Genomic DNA, 21,822 nt, shown 5'->3' with positions numbered 1-21,822 from the left:
CCAGCTGGCAAAGCAGCACGAAAAAAATACTGTGTCAACATTAAAGCTAAAATATCTAACATTTATTGAGCACTTACTATGTGTAAGGCACTGGGCAACTATTATGCATATACTATCTTATTTAATCCTTAACCTTAGAGGTTAAGTACTGTTGCTATGCCCATTTTACTGATGAGGAAACCAAGGCTTAGAATGGTTAATCAAATTACCCAAGGTCACAGAGTAAGTGGCTAGATGTTAACCAGTGTCAGATAATTATTAAAAGTGTTAGTCATATTAAATTTAAAATGCAATCTCTCACATGGGTATACATATTTTTAAAATAAACTCAAAGATAAAATGATCTTCAAAAGCCAATGAGGGCTGGGCAGTGGTGGCTCATGCCCGTAATCCTAGAACTTTGGGAGGCCAAGACAGGTGGATCACCTGAGGTGAGGACTTCGAAACCAGCCTGGTCAACATGGTGAAACCCTATCTCTACTAAAAATACAAAAAAAAAATTAGCTGGGTGTGGTGGCAGGCACCTATAATCCCATCTACTCAGGAGGCTGAGGCAGGAGAATTGCTTAAACCTGGGAGGCGAATGTTGCAGTGAGCTGAGATTGTGCCACTGCACTCCAGCCTGGGAAACAAAGAAAGACTCCATTAAAAAAAAAAAAAAAAAAAGCCAGTGGGGCTTGGCACAGTGGCTCACACCTGTGATCCTGTACTTTGGGAGGCCAAGGCAGGTGGATCACTTGAGGTCAGGAGTTCGAGACTAGCCTGGCCAACACGGTGAAACCTACTAAAAATATAAAATTAGCTGGGTGTGGTGCCACTTGCCTGTAATCCCAGCTACTCGAGAGGCTGAGGCAGGAGAATTGCTCAGAGCCAGGAGACAGAGGTTGTGGTGAGCCAAGATGGCGCCACTGCACTCCAGCCTGGGCAACAAAACAAAACTCCATCTATTAAAAAAAAAAAAAAAGCAAATGGAATGAGGGTATATGAAGGAATGGCAAGTGACATGGTAGATTTATTGAATAGATAATCATAAATTCAATAGCTAAGAAAAAGATATGCTTTCCCTCTTGTGCTCACACTCCAAATCACTGTCACATTGCCAAAAGACCAGCATTCACAACAATTATTCTTTAAGACACAATGGGTCTCACCCTCTCATATACTGGTATGTGGCAGGCTCACAAAGTCCTTAAAGATCCTGACTGTATTAATATCTGTAACCCCTAAAAAAAGAGTAGACATTGAATAACTGAGCAAACAACTGAACTCAGTTGGGCTGCTTCTGTCTAGTCCTCTCTGACATAGTGTGAAAACCCTCACACAGTTCAAGGGCTACATTTTGAATAATTTCTCCATGTCCTTGACTTGAACTTCATCCTGAAATCTCTGCTCCTGACCTGTTGTTTCCTTTCTAGTTTTGAACTTAATAATGTCCTGTGCATTATCCTTGACTCTCAACTTGTTAAGGTCATGAACAAATATAGCTGGCCTGATTTATATCACAAGTGTTTCTCCTAGTTCCTAGGAAATTTCCAAGAGTTCCCTAACCCACAGACTCCCTTCTCAGTTATCAGGGAAAGGATTTAATTTCCATGGGCTCTAACAGAACCATGTTAGATCATGAAAGGGTTCTCCTTTGACTGACAATCTAAATCTAGTAGGCTATGCAGAGGATGTGAGAGATGTAGACAAGTTCCCAATGTTCTCAGCTTCAGTTTGTATATACTTTCCCAAAGAAAGAATGTAATAAATAGTAGTGAGGCTCCCAGACAGCCCTGAAAAACAAACCACCACCACCACCAACAAAAAACCCTATATTTAAAGAAAACGGTGCAGTTAAATATTACACAATAGGAATCACATTCTATTTAATATTTTCAGTATAAATCTACCATTTTATATTAAGGACTAGATCACTGTTTATGGCTAATTCAAGCATTCAAACTAAGATGAATTATCATTACTATCTTCCAAGTATTAAGCAGAGCAATAAATTGCTGGGTATTAAACTATAGTAAGTAGTAAGTGAACAAACATTATATTTAAATGCACAATATACATCTACTTCTATAACTACAGACTAAGCTAAAGCAAAATAATTTCAGATTCCAGTTATGCTTTTAAAAGTGAAAAAAAATACTGCATAACTTTTTAAACTTTGCAAAACTTCACACTACCTGTTACTGTTTAAGAAAATACAGTTTAAAAATGTACCGTAGTTCAATCTTACACAAACTCTTGCCACCACCTTAATTTAGGCTGTAAATATTTTGATAGCATTTTGTTAAAAAGAGTGGAACTAAAATAAAATAATATGGCAGGTCTTACTTATTGAATGTACCAAATCTGAATTCTTCACATGAAACAAATTTTCTTTTCAGATACATGCATCAAGATTTCTAGACATATCCTATTTAAAACAAATTTGATTTATGCAAATACAGGTTTATACAAAGAAACAAATTACAGGTTGATAATTCACTTTTCAAAAGGATTCACAAAAGAACTCTTTTAATTAGTAAGTTTGCCAATATACCTAAAAGTTATATTAAAAAAAAAATCAGTTTATAAACAACTCTTCAGAAATACACTCAAGGTATTAATTACAGTTAGTCATAAGAGCATCAAGCTTCAGAAACTCCTATCAGTCTTTGTCTCAATAGCTGGACAAATTATGACAGGTGAAACCAAATACATTAACTGAAAATGGCATAGAAACGCATATTTAAGATAGTCTCTGATAAATACATTTATTTATATCTATCCTAACAATCGTGAATCTACCAAATTCTTCTTTAAAAATACACACAGGGACTAGGCCAGGCAAGGTGGCTCACGCCTGTAATCCCAGCACTTTGGGAGGCCGAGGCGGGCGGATCATGAGGTCAGGAGATCGAGACCATCCTGGCTAACATGGTGAAACCCCATCTCTACTAAAAATACAAAAAATTAGCCGGGCGTGGTGGCGGGCGCCTGTAGTCCCAGCTACTTGGGAGGCTGAGGCAGGAGTATGGTGTGAACCCGGGAGGCGGAGCTTGCCGTGAGCCGAGATTGAGCCACTGCACTCCAGTCTGAGCCACAGAGTGAGATTCCATCTCAAAAAAAAAAAAAAATACATATATATATATATATACACACACACACACACATATATATATACAGGGACTAGCAAATAATGCAGTCAATATGACTAAAGGGGACCCCAAGAAACCAATGGGCTAAGAGTTACTTTCCCTTCTTTGTACAAGCCATAAGTACAAAAAGAAAAATCCAGAGATCCCCATTAGTGTTGCAGGTATTTTTTGTTTTTTTTTTTTTTGAGAGGGAGTCTCGCTCTGTCGCCCAGGCTGGAGTGCAGTGGCAATCTTGGCTCACTGCAAGCTCTGCCTCCCGGGTTCATGCCATTCTCCTGTCTCAGCCTCCCCAGTAGCTGGGACTACAGGCGCCCGCCACCACGCCCGGCTAATTTTTCTATTTTTAGTAGAGACGGGGTTTCACGTGTTACCCAGGATGGTCTCGATTTCCTGACCTCGTGATTCACCCGCCTCCACCTCCCAAAGTGCTGGGATTACAGGTGTGAGCCACCGCACCTGGCCTAATTGTTGCAGATTTTTAAGAAGTGCTCTCACAGGTCGGAGACAACATCTAAGAAAGGAAATCTAAATTTGATGATCTGGAAATGAAGCATTTTGGAGCAGCTAAGAGAGGCAGGAAGAAGGATCCTAACGTCCACAAACTATCACTGCCAGCTAGCTTCTTGCTCTGTTTAGAGTTGTATCCTAAGAACAAATCCACAAACACTGGCCTCTTAACTGAAGACCAAAATTAGGTATGATGTAGAGTAACCTTACTGATAACAAAATAATAAGGGGGTAAAGCTGAATGAGAAATATGACAAGGATGTAGCCACTTCAGGAAAATTAGACAGTGCAAAGAAAAAAGCTAAAGTTCCTGGGGGGATGGGGGAGAAGAGGAGTAGGATGAACAGGGTGACAGATAAGAGAAAGAAAGGTTTAAGCAAGGGGATATGAAGAAGAAATAAAACTGAGCATCTCTTTCCATGTAAATTCCACAGCAGGGAAAACATCATAATACACCTCTCTGAGAATGTGTCTCTGCCCTTACTAGATTTAATTACAAATTAGAATATGATCACATGGCAGTTTCTAAAAGTGTTCTGAAAATCTAAAGCATGTACATTAAACAGTAGGGGTGTTATAAGCACCCAGAAACTGTATCAAACTTGGAAAAATTTCCAAACATTTTAAAGAACATCTTCTCAGCTGGGTGAGGTGGCTCACACTTGTAATCCCAGCACTTTGAGAGGCCAAGGCAGGTGGGTCATCTGAGGTCAGGAATTCAAGACCAGCCTGGCCAACATGGTGAAACCCTGTCTCTACTAAAAATACAAAAATTAGCCGGGCATGGTGGCAGGTACTTGTAATACCAGCTACTTGCAGGGCTGAGGCAGGAGAATCACATGAACCTGGGAGGTGGAGGTTGCAGTGAGCCGAGATCATGCCACTACACTCCAGCCTGGGCAACACAGCAAGACTCCGTCTCAAAAACAAAAGAAGTTCTTTTCACGCTATGCATCTTTCTCTTAGCCTTATAAAAGCATTTAATGATATTCACAGCATTTTTCTTTTCAAATGGTGTTCATTCTGGTTATTCATCAGTAATCCAGAGTTATCAGTTATATATATCTATAGCTTATAAAATAAATAAATCACATAGACAAACTCTTGAGGCCTATGATTGGAAGTGTGAGGCAATAAACACGTTACTTTTTGGAGGGGCCACATTCAAGGCATATGCTGTGAAGTCAGATCCGCTGAGGCTGCAGCTGGCAGCTATCTCACCCAGGTAGCTGCTGTAGCTGTTTCTGCAGGTATGTGTTTGCTATATCATCTACTGCCATTTTGAGCTTTGGAAAGGGGGCATGGAGTCAGCTGCGTGAAAAGTGTATGGATTTGTTTTTAAGTGGGATAGTTTTTAAACAAACTATAGACCTCTTCATCAGTAAAGAGTCATTGCACCAAAGTCCAGAAACAGTTCCTACTTAACCTCTGATATGTACAATAATACTCTGGTTTTGGTCTTATGTTTTTGTGTGTTTATAACAATGAAATGTCTTTTAAAGGAAAATAAACCATACTATAATTTTTAAATTTTTTGAATAAAACATAAACATTTTAGTATTTTAGAGCTCTGAAAGCAAAGTGCAATTTACTTTAGAAATGCTTTGAGTTACACTGACTTAGGAGTAAAGAAGAGCAACAACTTGTGAGGCAAATATCATTCTCCCTCCTCTGGGGTTAAGCTAATTAAATTTACACACAAAGAGAAGAATCTGAAATTTTTCGGGCCTAGGAAAAAAAAGCAAGAAGTAGTTTAATCCATTAACATGTGTAAGAGTAACAATGATACCTCAACAGAAAGAAGGTGGTTAACATAAAAATAAAGGACTGAGGGCAAACTTATAATATGCATTCAGTACTGTTCAGGAAAAAAGGGCAACGAAGCTGTAGAACCCACAAAAATAATCACTAAAGGGATGTTTTCTACTGCAGACACAGTGAGGCCTGATGAAAAAAGCTCTCATGCCTACCCACTCCCTGTCATTTTAATTCCATGTTTACCAGGCAACCTTCTAAACACTAATTCAGTTTTCCAGAAAGCTTAATAGAGGTCCACAATTCCCTGAAGTCAAAGAAGTTCTTAAAAACAAAAGCTCTTTCAGAACTTATCTGGCAGCAAATCCTGACATAAATGTACATGAAGTCTTTATTTACTCCACTTACTGTGAATATTCAAATTTTTTCTGCAGATATACTAATGTATTTGATTACAGTACCACCCTAGATCCCACTCGATGTTTCTTAAAATTCACTAAATACTATTTCTTCACTTTCTAAAATCTAAAAAAATACATGATTCTGAGACATATCCGAAAAGATGTCCCCCCTACCCCTGGAAGTAAATATAAATATTCTAACTCCTGGAAATGAGAGCCCTCTTCACTAGCCCCCAGTCCCCTAGCAGCAGAAAAAATAAATCAGTATTCTTCTTTATACTTCAATGTTATATAAATTTAAGTAATGTGAGTCTGCTGCCAAGAATCTGATCATTTCTGGTTATGTTGGTAAAGTCCAACTCCAGACTGCAAGATCAATTACCAGACCCTGTATGATCACAATCAAGGTGGCACATACCTACCTAGAATCTCTTTCTGAAGCCTACTGATTTCTAAGCCAAGGGAAGCCTGTTTGTCTTCCATCCTCCCTGATTGATGTGTCAGAAGACAAACCAACAGTTAATCTATATCCCCTCTCAATCCTACCTCACTGACAGCCTTCATTCACCTTCCACAAAACATAGGGGAAAAAGGTAAAAAATTAAAATAGAATACAGTTACTACATGGTAACTTAATTTTTATCAAATTAAGTTAGTGGAAAATCATTGAATATTTAAGTATGATCTCTAAGAAATTAAACGTAAGATTCTTCACGTTGCTTAACAAGACATAATACTAGACCAGATAGATGACACTGATGACAGGTACCAAATAGATAATCATGATGATTTTCTGATCTCGGTTTAGAGTCCTAAAGATTCCAAATATTTTTTCTAATGGTTAAGTAAAAAAGAAATATTTAGATAAATTTTGAATCTACACATTTAGATTTTCATTTATTTCACTTAGAAAACTCAACAAGAAATCATACAAAATATATAGATGACATCAGCATTTATTAAACATGAAGAAGTCTGAGTTGAACCTACAAAATTTTAAAAGCAAAATTAGGAAATGTATATATAAGGTGCTAGTAGCTGACTCAGTGAGCATGTCTGCCTCAAGTCCTCTGTGAAATACGACTGGTAAAAATATTAAATATATTCAGTGCATTTTAAAAATTATCTTTAATAACTTTCTTATAATTACTAAAGTAACACCTGATATTTGCAGAGAATCAAGAAAATCTGAGGTACACAGAAGAAAATTACAATCATTCTTAATCTTATCATCCAAAGATAAAGTTTATATGAAATTATGTTACAGTTTTTCCATGTTATTAGTTCTTCTGAAACACCATTTCTAATAACTGCATACTAACCCATCCATTATGTGGCTATAATTTCATTATTCAATCATTGGATATTTACAGTAATTTAAAATTCTCACTTTACTATAGATATGCAACACAGCAATTAACATCTTTGTACATAAACCACAGAATGACCTCTTAAGAGTCTCTTTTGCCCATTTCTTTTAGTAAAGCTTTAAGTTTTTTCCTATTGAGCTAAATAAGTTCTTTTCATATTAATGTGGCCAATCACATATTAATCCTAAACATTCTATTTGTCTTTATACTTTAACCAAGCCATTTGATTCAATAGTTTAACTCACCTCATAACATAATCACATCTTAAGAGTTTAGTAAAAAGGAACTTTTGGTCCATCCCTAATTCAGAGGCAAAATATTATTTTCCCTCTTGAGACAACTAAGGCCCAAAGAAACCTTTCAAAAAAGAGTGTGTGCCTGATTATTAAGAAAGTTTAACAGTTACAGCCCAGCAATTTCCATTCTCATCTCATTACTGAAAACAATCTTTCAAATAGAAATACCAGGCAATTAGCACTTCAGGCTAACAGTGTAGAAGGGCTTATAATAAAAAGAAATGTCCTCTTTTCTGTGTATCTCCTCTGGGGACATTTTTTGTTTTATTTTGGTCTCTTTCATGTTTCAAATGTCTCGAGAATTTTGGTTATCTGTCCACATTTATGAATAAAGCAATAAGAAACTAACCAAGAACTATACATATAGATAGGCTTGTTGATTGGGAAATTAGTTTTAGGGTTAATCTTGCCTGTATTTGCTTCCCGCTCCTGATTTCCTACCTAACCTGGTGTTTGAGTTCACTTGGTTTTGGCAGCTTGGCTATCTCTTTAGGTGTATTCTCTGTATTCTGAACTGTGGCCTCCTCTGTCTGCTTTGCTTCATTATTTACACTGTTCTTCTGCTTTCCATCTTCAGAAAATCTGTTGAAATAGCTTGGCTGCTAATGGCTCCATTCTTGTTCTCTAGTCATTATGGATTATTCCTTTTAAAAATTGCTTTACTACTAGTTTAGTCTGGCTTTGGAAGGGAGAGGAGATAAAAAATAAGCTCGTGATATCCCCAGTCTGCCATCTTTACTTGGAAATCCTTTCATGTTAAAGATGAAGAAACTAAGGCCTATGGAAGTAAAATGACTTGTTTGATATTGATGCAGGATTTTTCCAGTGTCCTATTGCCAGCCGGAAATCTTCTCTGGTGGGTAGCACCCCTGCCCAGGCCTCACTTAGTTCTGAGCTGGCCACTAGGCTTGCTCTGCCCACCCAGGCTGGCAGGCTACGCTCGGTTCACGCTGCCAGCCTGGATCCCATGTCTACTGAGGGCGAGCCAGGCACAGAGCAGCAAGGGATACGTGAGCAAGCGAGTGTGGGATCCAGCCATGGTGCACAGCCAGGTGTGCCGGCTGCTCTGGTGGGTCTGTGGTGGGGTGGGCAGCTCCAGGCACTGGCTTCGTGCGAGGCTGTGGCTGGACCAGGCATACTACAGTGACTTTCACCTTGGGTGCCAGCATCAGGATGAGGGGAGGGCAGTGGTGCCTGGAAACTTGGAGATGTCAGCAACTGTGCAGCCCCAAAGGGGGCGTTACAGCGTGTGAAACCTCGTCTTTACTAAAAATATAAAAACTAGCTGGGTGTGGTGGTGGATGCCTGTAATCCCAGCTACTCAGGAGGCTGAGGCAGGAGAACTGCTTGAACCCAGGAGGAGGGTTCAGTGAGCCCACACAGTGCCACTGCACTCCAGTCTCGGCGACAGAGGGAGACTCAGTCTCAAAAACAAAGAAAAAAAAAACTTGATGTAGAAAACATGTATGTGTGACAAATCACCATTGAATAAACCATCACAAAAACACCGATGAGTAAAATGCAGAATTAACAATTTGACTGAGACCCAAATGACCCACTCATACTTGAGAGACATATCCCTGACACATCCAATCCATTCACTAAACAGAGAAGCAATTCATTCCTTTTCTCCTGCAAGCTAAAACTATAAATCAAGATGTTCAAAAGCAACAAAATGAGGTCCACAAATTAGGTAAGAGAAGCGTACATTTATAAAAACTAGCCAAATATCCATCCAATCCTAATTATATTAAGAAAACTCTAAATATAGGTGACATGCCACTTAATAATACATTTGTATGTGTGATACATACATACAAATGATGATCCACTTCAAAATCATATATAAGAAAAAGACATCCCATGAGAGTTACAAAGGAATGGCTACCTGAAGTCTGAAGCATTTCCTCCTGTCGAACAAATGCGACAAAATAAAATGAGAAAGAAAATGTTATGATATCTAAATTATCACACAAATATAAAGAATTGAACATAATCAAGTAAGAGCAGTTACAGTCAGTCCGTGATACCGGGATCATTGTCTTTACTTGAAGGGAAGAAAAAGAAAATGGATTCTCTTGGATGTGGCAAGGTGGCCAAAAAGGTACAGCTCCGGTTGGCAGCTCCAAGTGAGACCAACACAGAAGGCGGGTGATTTCTACATTTCCAACTAATGTAGAAATGTAGAAATCATCTCACTGGGACTGGTTAGGCAATGGGTGCAGCCCATGTAGGGCAAGCAGAAGCAGGGTGGGGTGTTGCCTCACCGGGGAAGCGCAAGGAGCGGGGAGAAGTGAGGGGGCTCTCTTTCCCAGTCAAGGGAAGCCATGAGGGCCTGTGCTATCCGACCCAGATACTATGCTTTTCCCATGGTTTTTTGTAATCTGAAGTCTAGGAGATTCCCTCGTGTGCCTACACCACCAAGGCCCTGGGTTTCAAGCTCAAAGCTGGGCGGCTATTCAGGCAGACACCGAGTTAGCTGCAGGTTTGTTTTTTTATTTCCGTACTCCAGTGGTGCCTGGAATCCGGGCGAGACAGAACCGTTCACTCGCCTGGAAAGGGGGCTGAAGCCAGGGAACCAAGTGGTCTCGCTCAGTAGGTCCCACTCCCATGAAGGCCAGCAAGCTAAGAACCACTGGCTTGAAATTCTCGCTGCCAGAATAAGTCTGAAGTTGACCCGGGCCAACAGAGCTTGGTGGGGGGAGGGGCATCCACCATTACTGAGGCTTAAGTAGGCTCTTTTCCCCCTGACAGTACTAAGGACTGGGAGGAACTCAACATAATGCAACAAAGCGGCTGTGGCCAGACTGCCTCTCTAGATTCCTCCTCTCTGGGCAGGGCATCTCTGAAAGAAAGGCAGCAGCCCCAGTCAGGGGTTTACAGATAAACCTCCCATCTCCCTGGGATAGAGCACCTGGGGGAAGCAGCACCTGTGGGCACAGCTTCAGCAGACTTAAACGTTCCTGCCTGCCGGCTCTGAAGAGAGCAGTGGATGCGGACAAGGAGGGCTTTCCCAGGACGATGTTTGAGCTCCACTAAGGGACAAACTGCCTCCTCAACTGGGTCCCTGACCTCCATGCCTCCTGACTGGAAGAGTCCTCCCAACAAGGGTTGACAGACACCTCATACAAGAGAGCTCTGGCTGGCATCAGGCTGGTGCCCCTCTGGTACGAAGCTTCAGGAGAAAGGAGCAGACAGCAATCTTCGCTGTTCTGCAACCTCTGCTGGTTTTACCCAGGCAAATAGGGTCTGGAGTAGACCTCCAGCAAACTGCAGCAGACCTGCAGAAGAGGGGCCTGTTAGAAGAAAAACTAACAAACAGAAGGCAGCAACATGAACATCAACAAAAAAGACCCTCACACAAAACCCCATCCAAAGTAAATCCATGAAGATGAGGAAACACCAGCACAAAAATGCTGAAAATTTCAAAAACCAGAATGCCTCTTCTCCTCCAAACGATCGCAACTCCTCTCCAGCAAGGACACAAAACTGAATGGAGAATGACTTTGATGAATTGACATAAGTAGGCTTCAGAAGGTGGGTAATAACAAACTCCTCTAGGCTAAAGGAGCATGTTCTAACCCAATGCAAGGAAGCTAAGAATTCTGACAAAAGGTTACAGGAACTGCTAACTAAAACAACCAGTTTGGAGAAGAACATAAATGACCTGATGGAGATGAAAAACACAGCGCGAAAACTTCATGAAGCATACACAAGTATCAAGAGCCAAATCGATAAAGAGGAAGAAAGGATATCAGAGACTGAAGATCAACTTACTGAAATAAGGCGTGGAGATGATATTAGAGAAAAAAGAATGAAAAGGAATGAACAAAGACTCCAAGAAATATGGGACTATGTGAAAAGACCAAGACTATGATTGACTGAGGTTCCTGAAAGTGGTTTCTTTGAAACCAAAGAGAACAAGGAGACAATGTGCCGGAATCTCTGGGACACAGCTAAAGCAGTGTTTAGAGGGAAATTTATAGCACTAAATGCCCACATCAGAAAGTGGGAAAGACCTAAAATCAACACCCTACTGTCACAATGAAAAGAACTAGAGAAGCAAGAGCAAACAAATTCAAAAGCTAGCAGAAGACAAGAAATAACTAAGATCAGAGCAGAACTGAAGGAGACAGAGACCTGAAAAACCCTTCAAAAAAAGTCAATGAATTGGAGCTGATTTTTTGAAAAGACTAACTAAATAGACTGCTGACCAGACTAACAAAGAAGAAAAGAGAGAAGAATCAAATAGACACAATAAAAATGATAAAGCATTCCCTTTGAAAACCAGTACTAGACAACGATGACCTCTCTCACCACTCCTATTCAACGTAGTATTGGAAGTTCTGGCCAGAGCAATCAAACAAGAGAAAGAAATAAAGGGTATCCAAATAGGAAGAGAGGAAGTCAAATTGTCTGTTTGTAAATGACATGATTGTATATTTAGAAAATCCCATCTCAGCCCAAAAACTCCTTAAGCTGATAAACAACTTTAGCAAAGTCTCAGGATATGAAATCAACGTGCAAAAATTGCAAGCATTCCTATACACCAATAATAGATAAGCAGGGAGCCAAATCAGGAGTGAACTCCCATTCACAATTGCTACAAAGAAAATAAAATACCTAGGAATACAACTTACAAGAGACACAAAGGACCTCTTCAAGGAGAACTACAAACCACTGCTCAAAGAAGAGAGAAAACAAATGGAAAAACCTTCCATGCTCATGGATGGGAATAATCAATATTGTGAAAATGGCCATACTGCTGAAAGTAATTTATACATTCAGTGCTATTCCCATCAAGCTACCATTGACTTTCTTCACATAACTAGAAAAAAAATTACTTTAAATTTCATATGGAACCAAAAAAGAGCCCACATAGCCAAAACAATCCTAAGCAAAAATAACAAGGCTGAAGGCATCACGCTACCTGACTTCAAACTATACTACAAGGCTAAAAGAGCTTGGTACTGGTACCAAAACAGACATATAGATGAATGGAACAAAACAGAGGCCTCCGAAATAACACCACACATCTAAAACCATCTCATCTTTGACAAACCTGACAAAAACATGCAATGGGGAAAGGATTCCCTATTTAATAAATGGTGCTGGGAAAACTGGCTAGCCATATGCAGAAAACAGAAACTGGACCCCTTCCTTACGCCTTACGACCAACTCAAGATGGATTCAAGACTTAACGTAAAACCTAAAACCAAAAAACCCTAGAAGAAAACCTAGGCAATACCATTCAGGACACAGGCATGGGCAAAGACTTCATGATTAAAACACCAAAAGCAATGGTAACAAAAACCAAAATTGACAAATGGGATCTACTTAAATTAAAGAGCTTCTGCTCAGCAAAAGAAACTATCATCAGAGTGAATAGGCAACCTACAGAATGGGAGAAAATTTTTGCAATATATCCTTCTGACAAAGGGCTAATATACAGAATCTACAAAAGGAACTTAATTTACAAGAAAAAAAAACCCATCAAAAAGTGGGCAAATGATATGAACACACACTTCTCAAAAAAAAAAAAAGACATGTATGCTGCCAACAAACATGAAAAAAAGCTCATCATCACTGGTCATTAGAGAAATGCAAATCAGGCCGGGCACGGTGGCTCAAGCCTGTAATCCCAGCACTTTGGGAGGCCGAGACGGGCGGATCATGAGGTCAGGAGATCGAGACCATCCTGGCTAATACGGTGAAACCCCGTCTCTACTAAAAAATACAAAAAACCAGCCGGGCGACGAGGCGGGCGCCTATAGTCCCAGCTACTCGGGAGGCTGAGACAGGAGAATGGCGTGAACCCGGGAGGCGGAGCTTGCAGTGAGCTGAGAGCAGGCCACTGCACTCCAGCCTGGGCGGCAGAGCAAGACTCCGTCTCAAAAAAAAAAAAAGAAATGCAAATCAAAACCACAATGATATACCATCTCATGCCAATTAGAATGGCAGTCATTAAAAAGTCAGGAAACAACAGATGCTGGAGAGGATGTGGAGAAATATAAACACTTTTACACTGTTGGTGGGAGCGTAAATTACTTCAACCATTGTGGAAGACAGTGTGGTGATTCCTCAAGGATCTGGAACCGGAAATACCATTTGACCCAGCAATTCCACTACTGGGTATATACCCAAAGGATTATAAATCATTCTACTATAAAGACACATGCACATATATGTTTACTGCAGCACTATTTACAATAGCAAAGACTTGCAACCAACCCAAATGCCCATCAATGATAGGCTGGATAGAGAAAATGTGGAACATATACACCATGGAATACTATGCAGCCATAAAAAAGCATGAGTTTATGTCCTTTGCTGGGACATGGATGAAGCTGGAAACCATCATCCTCAGCAAACTAATACAAGAACAGAAAACTAAACACCGCATGTTCTCACTCATAAGTGAGAATTGAACAATGAGAACACATGGACACAGGGAGGGGAACATCACACACCCAGGCCTTTCAGGGGGTGGGGGAAAAGAGGAGGTAGGAGCATTAGGACAAATATCAAATGCATGCAGGGCTTAAAACCTACATGATGGGTTGATAGGTATAGTAAACCACCATCGTACATGTATACCCATGTAACAAACCTGCACGTTCAGCACATGTATCCCAGAACTTAAAATTTAAAAAAGCAAAAAAGTACTTCCTTTGTAGCAGTAACTAGGAACAAATATAGATGGAAAAAAAAAAAAGATAAAAGATAAAAAAGAAAAATTCTAGCACTATATGACTACTTTCATTCTCTTAACTCCTAAATGTTAATGTTCTATCTTTGACCAACTTCCCCAACACTATAACCAAAAGGGGCACTTCCACCCACATCTTTGGTCCACCAACTACAGGTAGTAACTTCCAAATCTGTATCTCCAGCCACAATCTGTCTCCTGAGTATCAGACCAACATATATCTCTCTGAACATCTTCATGTAACTGTTCCATGAGAATGTTTAGTACAAAGCACACCAAATTGAACTCATTCCCAATCTGTTCCTCCTATATGACTATTCTGGTTACTGGTATCATGCTCCAAACCTGAGAGTTATCCATTCTGTTTTCTTCTCCTTCACTAATACTGTATTAGTCAACAAGTCAAGTTCCAATCTACTTTAAAAGGAAAAAAAAAATTTTCATACATCTATATCCTCCATTTTCAAGGCCTCTGTCTTGGTTTAGGCATATACCTATTTGAGACTGGGATTACTACATCCATCTACTAACAGTTCTCCCTACTTTCAATCCGGCTTTTACTTCAATTATTCCTCTATGTTGCTGCCAACATGATCTTTCTAGAATACAATTTATATCATTTCCACCATTTAAGAAGCTTTCAATGATTCAAAATAAAAACTTAAAACCCTTAGGAGAATATCCTGTCTCCTGCCACCTCTTTAGCTTTATTTCTTCCTCATCTTCCATGTAAAACACTAAATTCCAAACACAATACTGCAGTTCCTGGAAAAAAAGTCATACTGTTTCTTACCTCGATGCCTCTGCATATGTTATTCCCTCTTTCTAAAAGGTTCTCTTTTTGACATGGTAAATTTGACCTACTCAAGACTTAACCATCTTGTATAGCTTTCGACTTCCTCCATTCCTCCTTGATCCCACAGCATTTAATAGACACTCTTTCATACTATATTGCAATTGTCTATCCTTTTCTACTAAACTTTGAACATTGTGAAAGTAAAAATATATTTATTATTCATTTTTGTGTCCTAAATGCCTAGTACATTGTCTGGAAATAGCAATTGATCAAAACTATCTGAAAAATGTTTATACCTTTTTCTAAAAACAAAACACTTAAAAAACATTCCCCAACAGACACAGAACAAAACAGGTACTTAAGAAAAACAACAGGAACTAGGCAAGAGGCAATTGAGAAAAATAAATGGGACAGAAAAAGAAAAATTAAACACATGAAGTCTCTTCAGGTAGCTCCTGAGAGCACACTCTTGCGTGCTCTTTGTTTCATATTCTCTCACCAACATGTTTTATCTATTTAATCTTCAATGCTTATTCTGATTTCCTAGAAAATAAGTGGTAGGCACAGAGAGAAAAATAGAAAGCCTTACTTAAATCAACTATTCCTCAAAATTGAGCAGTCAGAACTTTTAAAATGCCATAGTAAGACCCCTGATCTATGGAGTCTCAACTTCACTTCTAATAGTTACCTCCTAAGAGTTGAGATTACAATGCACATTTTACAAACCAGTTATCGTACACTCTCCCTTAATAGATTCCCAAAAACTCTTCCTGAACTTTATTTTTTCTCTTATGGAGAGAAATTATACAAATTCACTATTTACTCTGTAAACATGCTTTTACATTTATATACTTAAAATACTTTCCTTCCACGTTGCCCCAGTTGGTCCTTGAACAAAAACCTCCCCCAGCTGAATTCTCTCTACTATTATATTGCCAGTTTTCCAGGATCACAAATGAAAGGAACTAGAGAACTCTCTTCCAAATACGGGGCCTCTAGTGTTCTTGATCCCTTTCTTTTCTTCAGTGGTAACTTACCCAACGTTGCCCACTGATGTAAAACAAATTCAGAATCCATTCAAGTTCACAATTAAGTTTAGATATGTGTGAGGGATTGGGATTGTGTAGACCAGACTCTACATAACGTATCAAGTTAGAAATCCACAAGTTACTCTTAGTTTGATGTAAACGTAACCATTAAGTAATATTCAAACAACAGGTGCCAAGTTTGTAATGAGCACTAACTGAAAAATAAAGGCATACAAATCCATGTCATATCTAGCAGTATCTAGTATAACAGTCATAAATTAGATGTTTTGAAGAACATGTGGGGGGAAAAAAGACTTGGAAGTCTTAAATATATTACTCTCTGGTGATAAAACTTCTCTAGCCAGGTTTTTTTCCCCCTCCAATCATTAGCTCTTCTCTAGCCCTACTCTGTCAAAAAGACTAGTTCTTCAAGTATCTTTCTTGGTAGGATCCAACCTACCACGTCTAACTCCCAGGCTTAGGTTAAGCTGCCTTGCAACTGTGATAATTATGTTATCCAAAGAGATCACTGTGTTTAAATTTCTCTTTACCCAGCTGCCAATTCATTAATTCCAGTAGATCAACAATGGTCCGGGAAGACAGGAAAACTGTTCTCTACAGACGTATGTCAACTAATAAGTCCAAAAGGAATGAGCGAACCCAATGGCAAAATCCATCAATGAATGCTAAGATTAGTAGTCATCTGAAAGCCTGAGAGTACCTACCAGATATGTATTAATTTCAAAAGTGAAATAGTAAGTTTACAGTAGAGACACCAGGCGGACTATTACTTTAACCAAGTGATCACAGTTATCGTCACCAGTAAGAAGTCATGTTAATATCACATGACCTCTGACATTAAGTGTTGAGAAGAACACTTCAGCCCCTGTGGTATTCTCAGTAATGCGTAACATCAATTAAACCATGAGAAAACATCAGACAAACTCAAATTGAGAGGCATTCCACAAAGTTAACAGACCAGTACTTTTCAAAAAATTATCAAGGTAATGAAAGATAAGAAGACGAGGAACTCTCACAGAATGGAGATTAAGGAAAAAGAATGACTGAATGCATTGTAAAATCCCCATTGGATCCTGGAACAGAAAAAGGACATTAGTGAAAGGGCTGGCAAATTGTAAATAAAGCCTGTAGTTAACAGTATATTGTAGCAATGTTAATTTCTTGCTTTTGATCACTGTACCCTGATAATGTAAGATGCTAACATAGGGGGAAACAGGATGTAGGGAACTCTGTACTGTCTTTCTAACTCTCCTGTATGTCTAAAATTATTCCAAGAGTTTTAAAAACCTCAATTCCAGTTACCAAGCCTACTAGGTCAACTAACACATTTTTTATTTATGCAGTTCTTTTTTATACCCTCTTTCTCTCCTACAACCTATTATCAATTTTTTTTCTGAGTTGCTCCTCTTTCCTACTGTTTCCCTAAAAGGCTTCCAAGTGCTTACATTTTAAGACTTCTCAAAAAAACCTTATTTCCTCCCAACAGAGAGCTACTCTCCTTCCTGTACGGCCACAAAATGACCTACCTTAAAAGATGTAAAATACTTTAATACAGTATCTTATAGCTTCGTAACAATTGGCAACAAACAAGTGCTTGTAAATACATTTACATACGTAAATTTTGAGATGCATAAACACTTATTATTTTATAGATGAGAAAATAAGACCAGAAAAATTAAGTGATTGACACTTAATATTAATAAATGTCAGAGACTGAATCTGAATCCAGTTCTTCAGGCTCCAAAACCAAATTACCGTATTAAAATAAAGTGCTCTGTACCTGAAAAGCTTCAACTTCCTTGGCTTCAGGCAAGCGAATTACATCAAATACGCCATGATTTTCAAGAAAGTTCTAAATTTCCCGATTGTTCTAAATGTCGCTCTTAAAAGCTTCAATAATTATTCAAATAAGAATTCTGGAAATCAGTGCAAATTTTGTGCTCACCCTAACCATTCTTTTGATTTTTTTTAAAAAAAGCAGACTTTAGTCAACTCCCCTTCAACTTTTTAGGCCGAAGAATCGCTTACCTCTATTTTCATACCAGCTCCAACTCATGCTTTCAAATATCTGAGCTGTCATTCCAATCTCTAATTCCATTCATTTCTTTACATTTGCAAATGAAAACTTGGGGCAATCCTGCAGGGCCCCGAGCCCCACGAAATACTCTGAATATCTTTTGTCCTTCACTCAAAAATACCAAAAAAAAAGTCAAACGACTTACTGCTAATGCATGTGTCTGTTTAACATTTACCGCAATGGTGCAGGGCGATGTAACACTGACTTGAGACCCCGGAGGAAACAACTTTCACCTGACTTCACTGGCACCAGCATTTTTCTCCTTCACAGTGTGTAATCTCCTGCCTTTTGTAATCTATGGTCTTTTTCATGTTACCTGATTTCTGTATCAGCCAAGTGAGAAAATTATTTAAACCAAACCAAAACAGCTGAGATTAAAGAAATCATAAATTACGGAAATAAGCCTTTAAATGTGAAAACTAATAAGAGAAGCACTAATTTATTAATGGGCGCTTACTATGTGCAAAAGCACTTAAAATAACAAAAAGCTCCTGAAGTCTTTGAACACTTAACGACGACTTGCTCATTTTTGTGACCTCCTACCCTCATCCTTCCAGCACCTGGCATCTGCAGGAGCTGAAAAGTTGAGCTGAATTGGGGACGCTGAAGTAACAGGATATGCTCCAGTGAGAAACCCGTGGGAGAAATTTTGGAAAGTGTTATCGAACAGCATTACGCTGTTTAATTCAAACAGAACAGGTTGCTGCTCTGTTTAACCCCGCATGGGGGACTGGAACGAGAAACCGGGACACCGAGGGACCCCAAAGGTCTTGGGCAGAGAAAAGGGGGCGTCACTTGCCTCCCATTCCTGCAAGAAACGCTGGGCCTCGTCAGAACCAACGATCTTATGTCTCCTAAATTCGTCTTTCACGTACTGGTCGCCCAGGGCTTTGAGGTCCGGAGGCAGAACACGGTGCAGCTGCAAGACGCGCTTGTACAAAGCCCGGACTCGAGAAACGTGCCGCCCCGGCATAGCGCCGCGGGTCAAGCGACGACTGCGCCTGCGCAGAGGGAAGAGCCGTTCCAGCCCTTCTGCGAAATTGCTTATTAGTGAACCGGAAGGCAGACGAAAGAGGGCGCGCGACCTCTATCCGGTTTGGTCCCTTCCAGAATCAGGTCCTTCCGGAAACCCAAGCTCCGATGCGGGCGGAAACGGGTCGGTCCTTCTCTAGGAGGGGCGTGGCCCTCGTGGAATCGCGCCTGCGCCTCGTTGTGGCTTCTTCTGGGCAGCGTCCTGGCGACACAGGCCTTGAAAGAGGGAGGTCAGTCGTGGGCAGTTGTCACTTCTCAGTCCCACTCCACTGCCTTTTTCATGCAACTTCGTTTCTGTTCCTCCTACCAAATTTCTTGTTCCAGTTTGTTTTTTTCTGGTTTCCTTTGGAGTCAAGGAACATGTGTAATAAATACCTCTTTCAAGAGCCAACACTTGTGAAAATGTGAGAAAACATTCTGCCAATGAATTAATTAAAAAAGGAATTAATTGAGCCAAAATAGAGTAGAAAGGGTCCACAAAGCATTGGATAATCAATGCTCAAAAATAGCAGATGATGGGTGAAAGAGAAGCCAAGACAAGTGGTTAGCCCTTGAAAAGTGGAATCAAGCAATAATAATGACAACCTTTATTTTATTTTTTTACAAGCTGAACAGTGAGCTACATTTTCAGGACAAAACTTCCTCTGTTTCCCTGACCAATTTAGGCTGATCGGTGTTGCTCTTGTGGTAAAAATAGCCATGAACTGAAAATAAGATCACAGTTGTATTTCTGGCCACCAATCTAGATCACTACACTTCATGCAGACCTTTCCTTTATCCTTCCTTCATGTGTTTGTTTTTTTTTATATGTTACTCTGCAAGTGATTTAACCGCTCTGTGCCCAGATTTTCTCACATGTAAATAAGCTGGGTTAGGTAATTTGCAGTGCTTTCCAACTTTACTAATCTCTAACCATGACTTCTCTCAGATTCCCTCCAAAATGTTTTGTAAAGTGAAAGAGAACATGTATCCACTCTTAAATAATTGCTTAAAAATTTTTTGTTTTAAAAAAGTGGGGTAAATGCCTTAAAATTATATATGTAACACATCGCCTAAGCCTTTCAGGGCACACAAAATATAATAACCACCTATAGCCATAGGGATGATCAACACAGCAACTGCACTATTCAGCGTACTGCTTCTGTGGACTACCTCACACAAAACTAGAAATGGAAGGAGACGGCTAGGGACAATTTTTGACAAGCAGATAAAGAATTTTGAGGTCAAAAGAGATGGAGAGAATTGGTAAATAAGGAAAAGTAAATTAAAGAAGAAGAAACACCTGCATATAGTGTACTGAATTGTTACTTTGTATTATACTCTTGTCTTGACTAAAACGTTGAAAATAAGTCTTGCTTGCAAATAATGCTAAAGCATTTTTCTCTCAAACGGAAGTGAGAAAGGAGTGGGGAGGGGGAGAAACTGATAACAAAAGATTTGGAAACTGCTTTACATCATTAGATAAGAACACAACGTTTTTACGGTCTTGAATTCAGTTGCATAAGTGGCTCAGTTTTCAAATTATAGTTACTCAAATTTCAAGTTCTAAATTATTGAGAACAATGAAAAGTCTGGGACAAGATACATCTTGAACCCGAACAGCTCTCACATGCTTAAGAGGCCTAGAGAGATGTACAAACTGGATCTAGCCATTGTGACTACCCATAGTCCCCCAAAACAACACCAGAAATTGTCTTTCATTTCCCACCTTACCTTGGAGTCTCAACTTTAGGTACATCATTGTGTGACGATGAAAACTATAAAAAGGAAGGTGTTATTTAACGTTTTTATATGGTATCTGATATGTCTAATTATTGAAATGCAGTGGTAAGATAGAAGATAGTCTTAAAACCAAAATTTCAAGCTTAAACATACTGTTCAAAGAATTAGAAAAGCAAATACATTAATGGAAAGTCCATTCTCTGAAAGTCAATTTAGAAAGCATAATAGTCTTTAGTATTTTTCTGAATTTCTGAAACAAGTTACATAAAAAATATCAAAGAGAAACTTAATGTGTTTGTATCTGGAGAGAAAAATCAAACCATAAGGAATGTTTTTAAATGTTTATAATTGTTGATTATTGAGAACAGAAAATCAACTGAAAGTCCAAATAAAATGTTATATTTTATAATTTAAAGTATTAATGATATACTATAGGAAAAAAATGACCATTGCTTCAGAAGTTGAAAAACATTTAACAAATTCAACACCCATTCCTGATTTTAAAATAATGATAATAGCCGGGCGCGGTGGCTCACACCTGTAATCCCAGCACTTTGGGAGGCTGAGGTGGGCGGATCACGAGGTCATGAGATCAACACCATCCTGGCTAACACGGTGAAACCCCTGTCTATACTAAAAATACAAAAAATTAGCCGGGTGTGGTGGCGGGCACCTGTAGTCCCAGTTATTTGAGAGGCTGAGGCAAGAGAATGGCGTGAATCCGGGAGGCGGAGCTTGCAGTGAGCCAAGATCTCACCACTGCACTCCAGCCCGGGGGACAGAGTAAGACTCTGTCTCCAAAAATAATAATAATAATAGTAAAAAAATAGAAATCAATGAATTCTGCAACACAAAAGCCAGCATCTTAGTTGATAGAAAAACATCTGACAAAGTAGGCAAAATTTTGTATTAAAAGGGAATGGAAAAAAATCCATATACAGCTGACCCTTAAAGAATGCAAGGGTTAGGGATGC

The 21,822-nt window shown here is 39.3% G+C and overlaps 1 protein-coding gene across 1 annotated transcript in view; it reads right to left on the bottom strand.

Moving 5' to 3' along the window:
• Positions 1-19,437, bottom strand: part of SDHAF3 (succinate dehydrogenase complex assembly factor 3) — a 73,137-nt gene extending 53,700 nt beyond the window's left edge. Inside the window, exon 1 of the mRNA XM_010363286.1 lies at positions 18,894-19,437. Coding sequence (XP_010361588.1) covers positions 18,894-19,067 — 174 coding nt within the window. The 5' untranslated portion in view covers positions 19,068-19,437. The remainder of the gene's footprint in view (positions 1-18,893) is intronic.
• Positions 19,438-21,822: the final 2,385 nt, after the last annotated feature.

Source organism: Rhinopithecus roxellana, chromosome 6 (assembly GCF_007565055.1).
Source record: "Rhinopithecus roxellana isolate Shanxi Qingling chromosome 6, ASM756505v1, whole genome shotgun sequence".
In the NCBI taxonomy this organism is placed as follows: domain Eukaryota; kingdom Metazoa; phylum Chordata; class Mammalia; order Primates; family Cercopithecidae; genus Rhinopithecus; species Rhinopithecus roxellana.
Note: the sequence above shows the minus strand (reverse complement) of the source record. Positions and strands in the feature narration are given on the sequence as shown.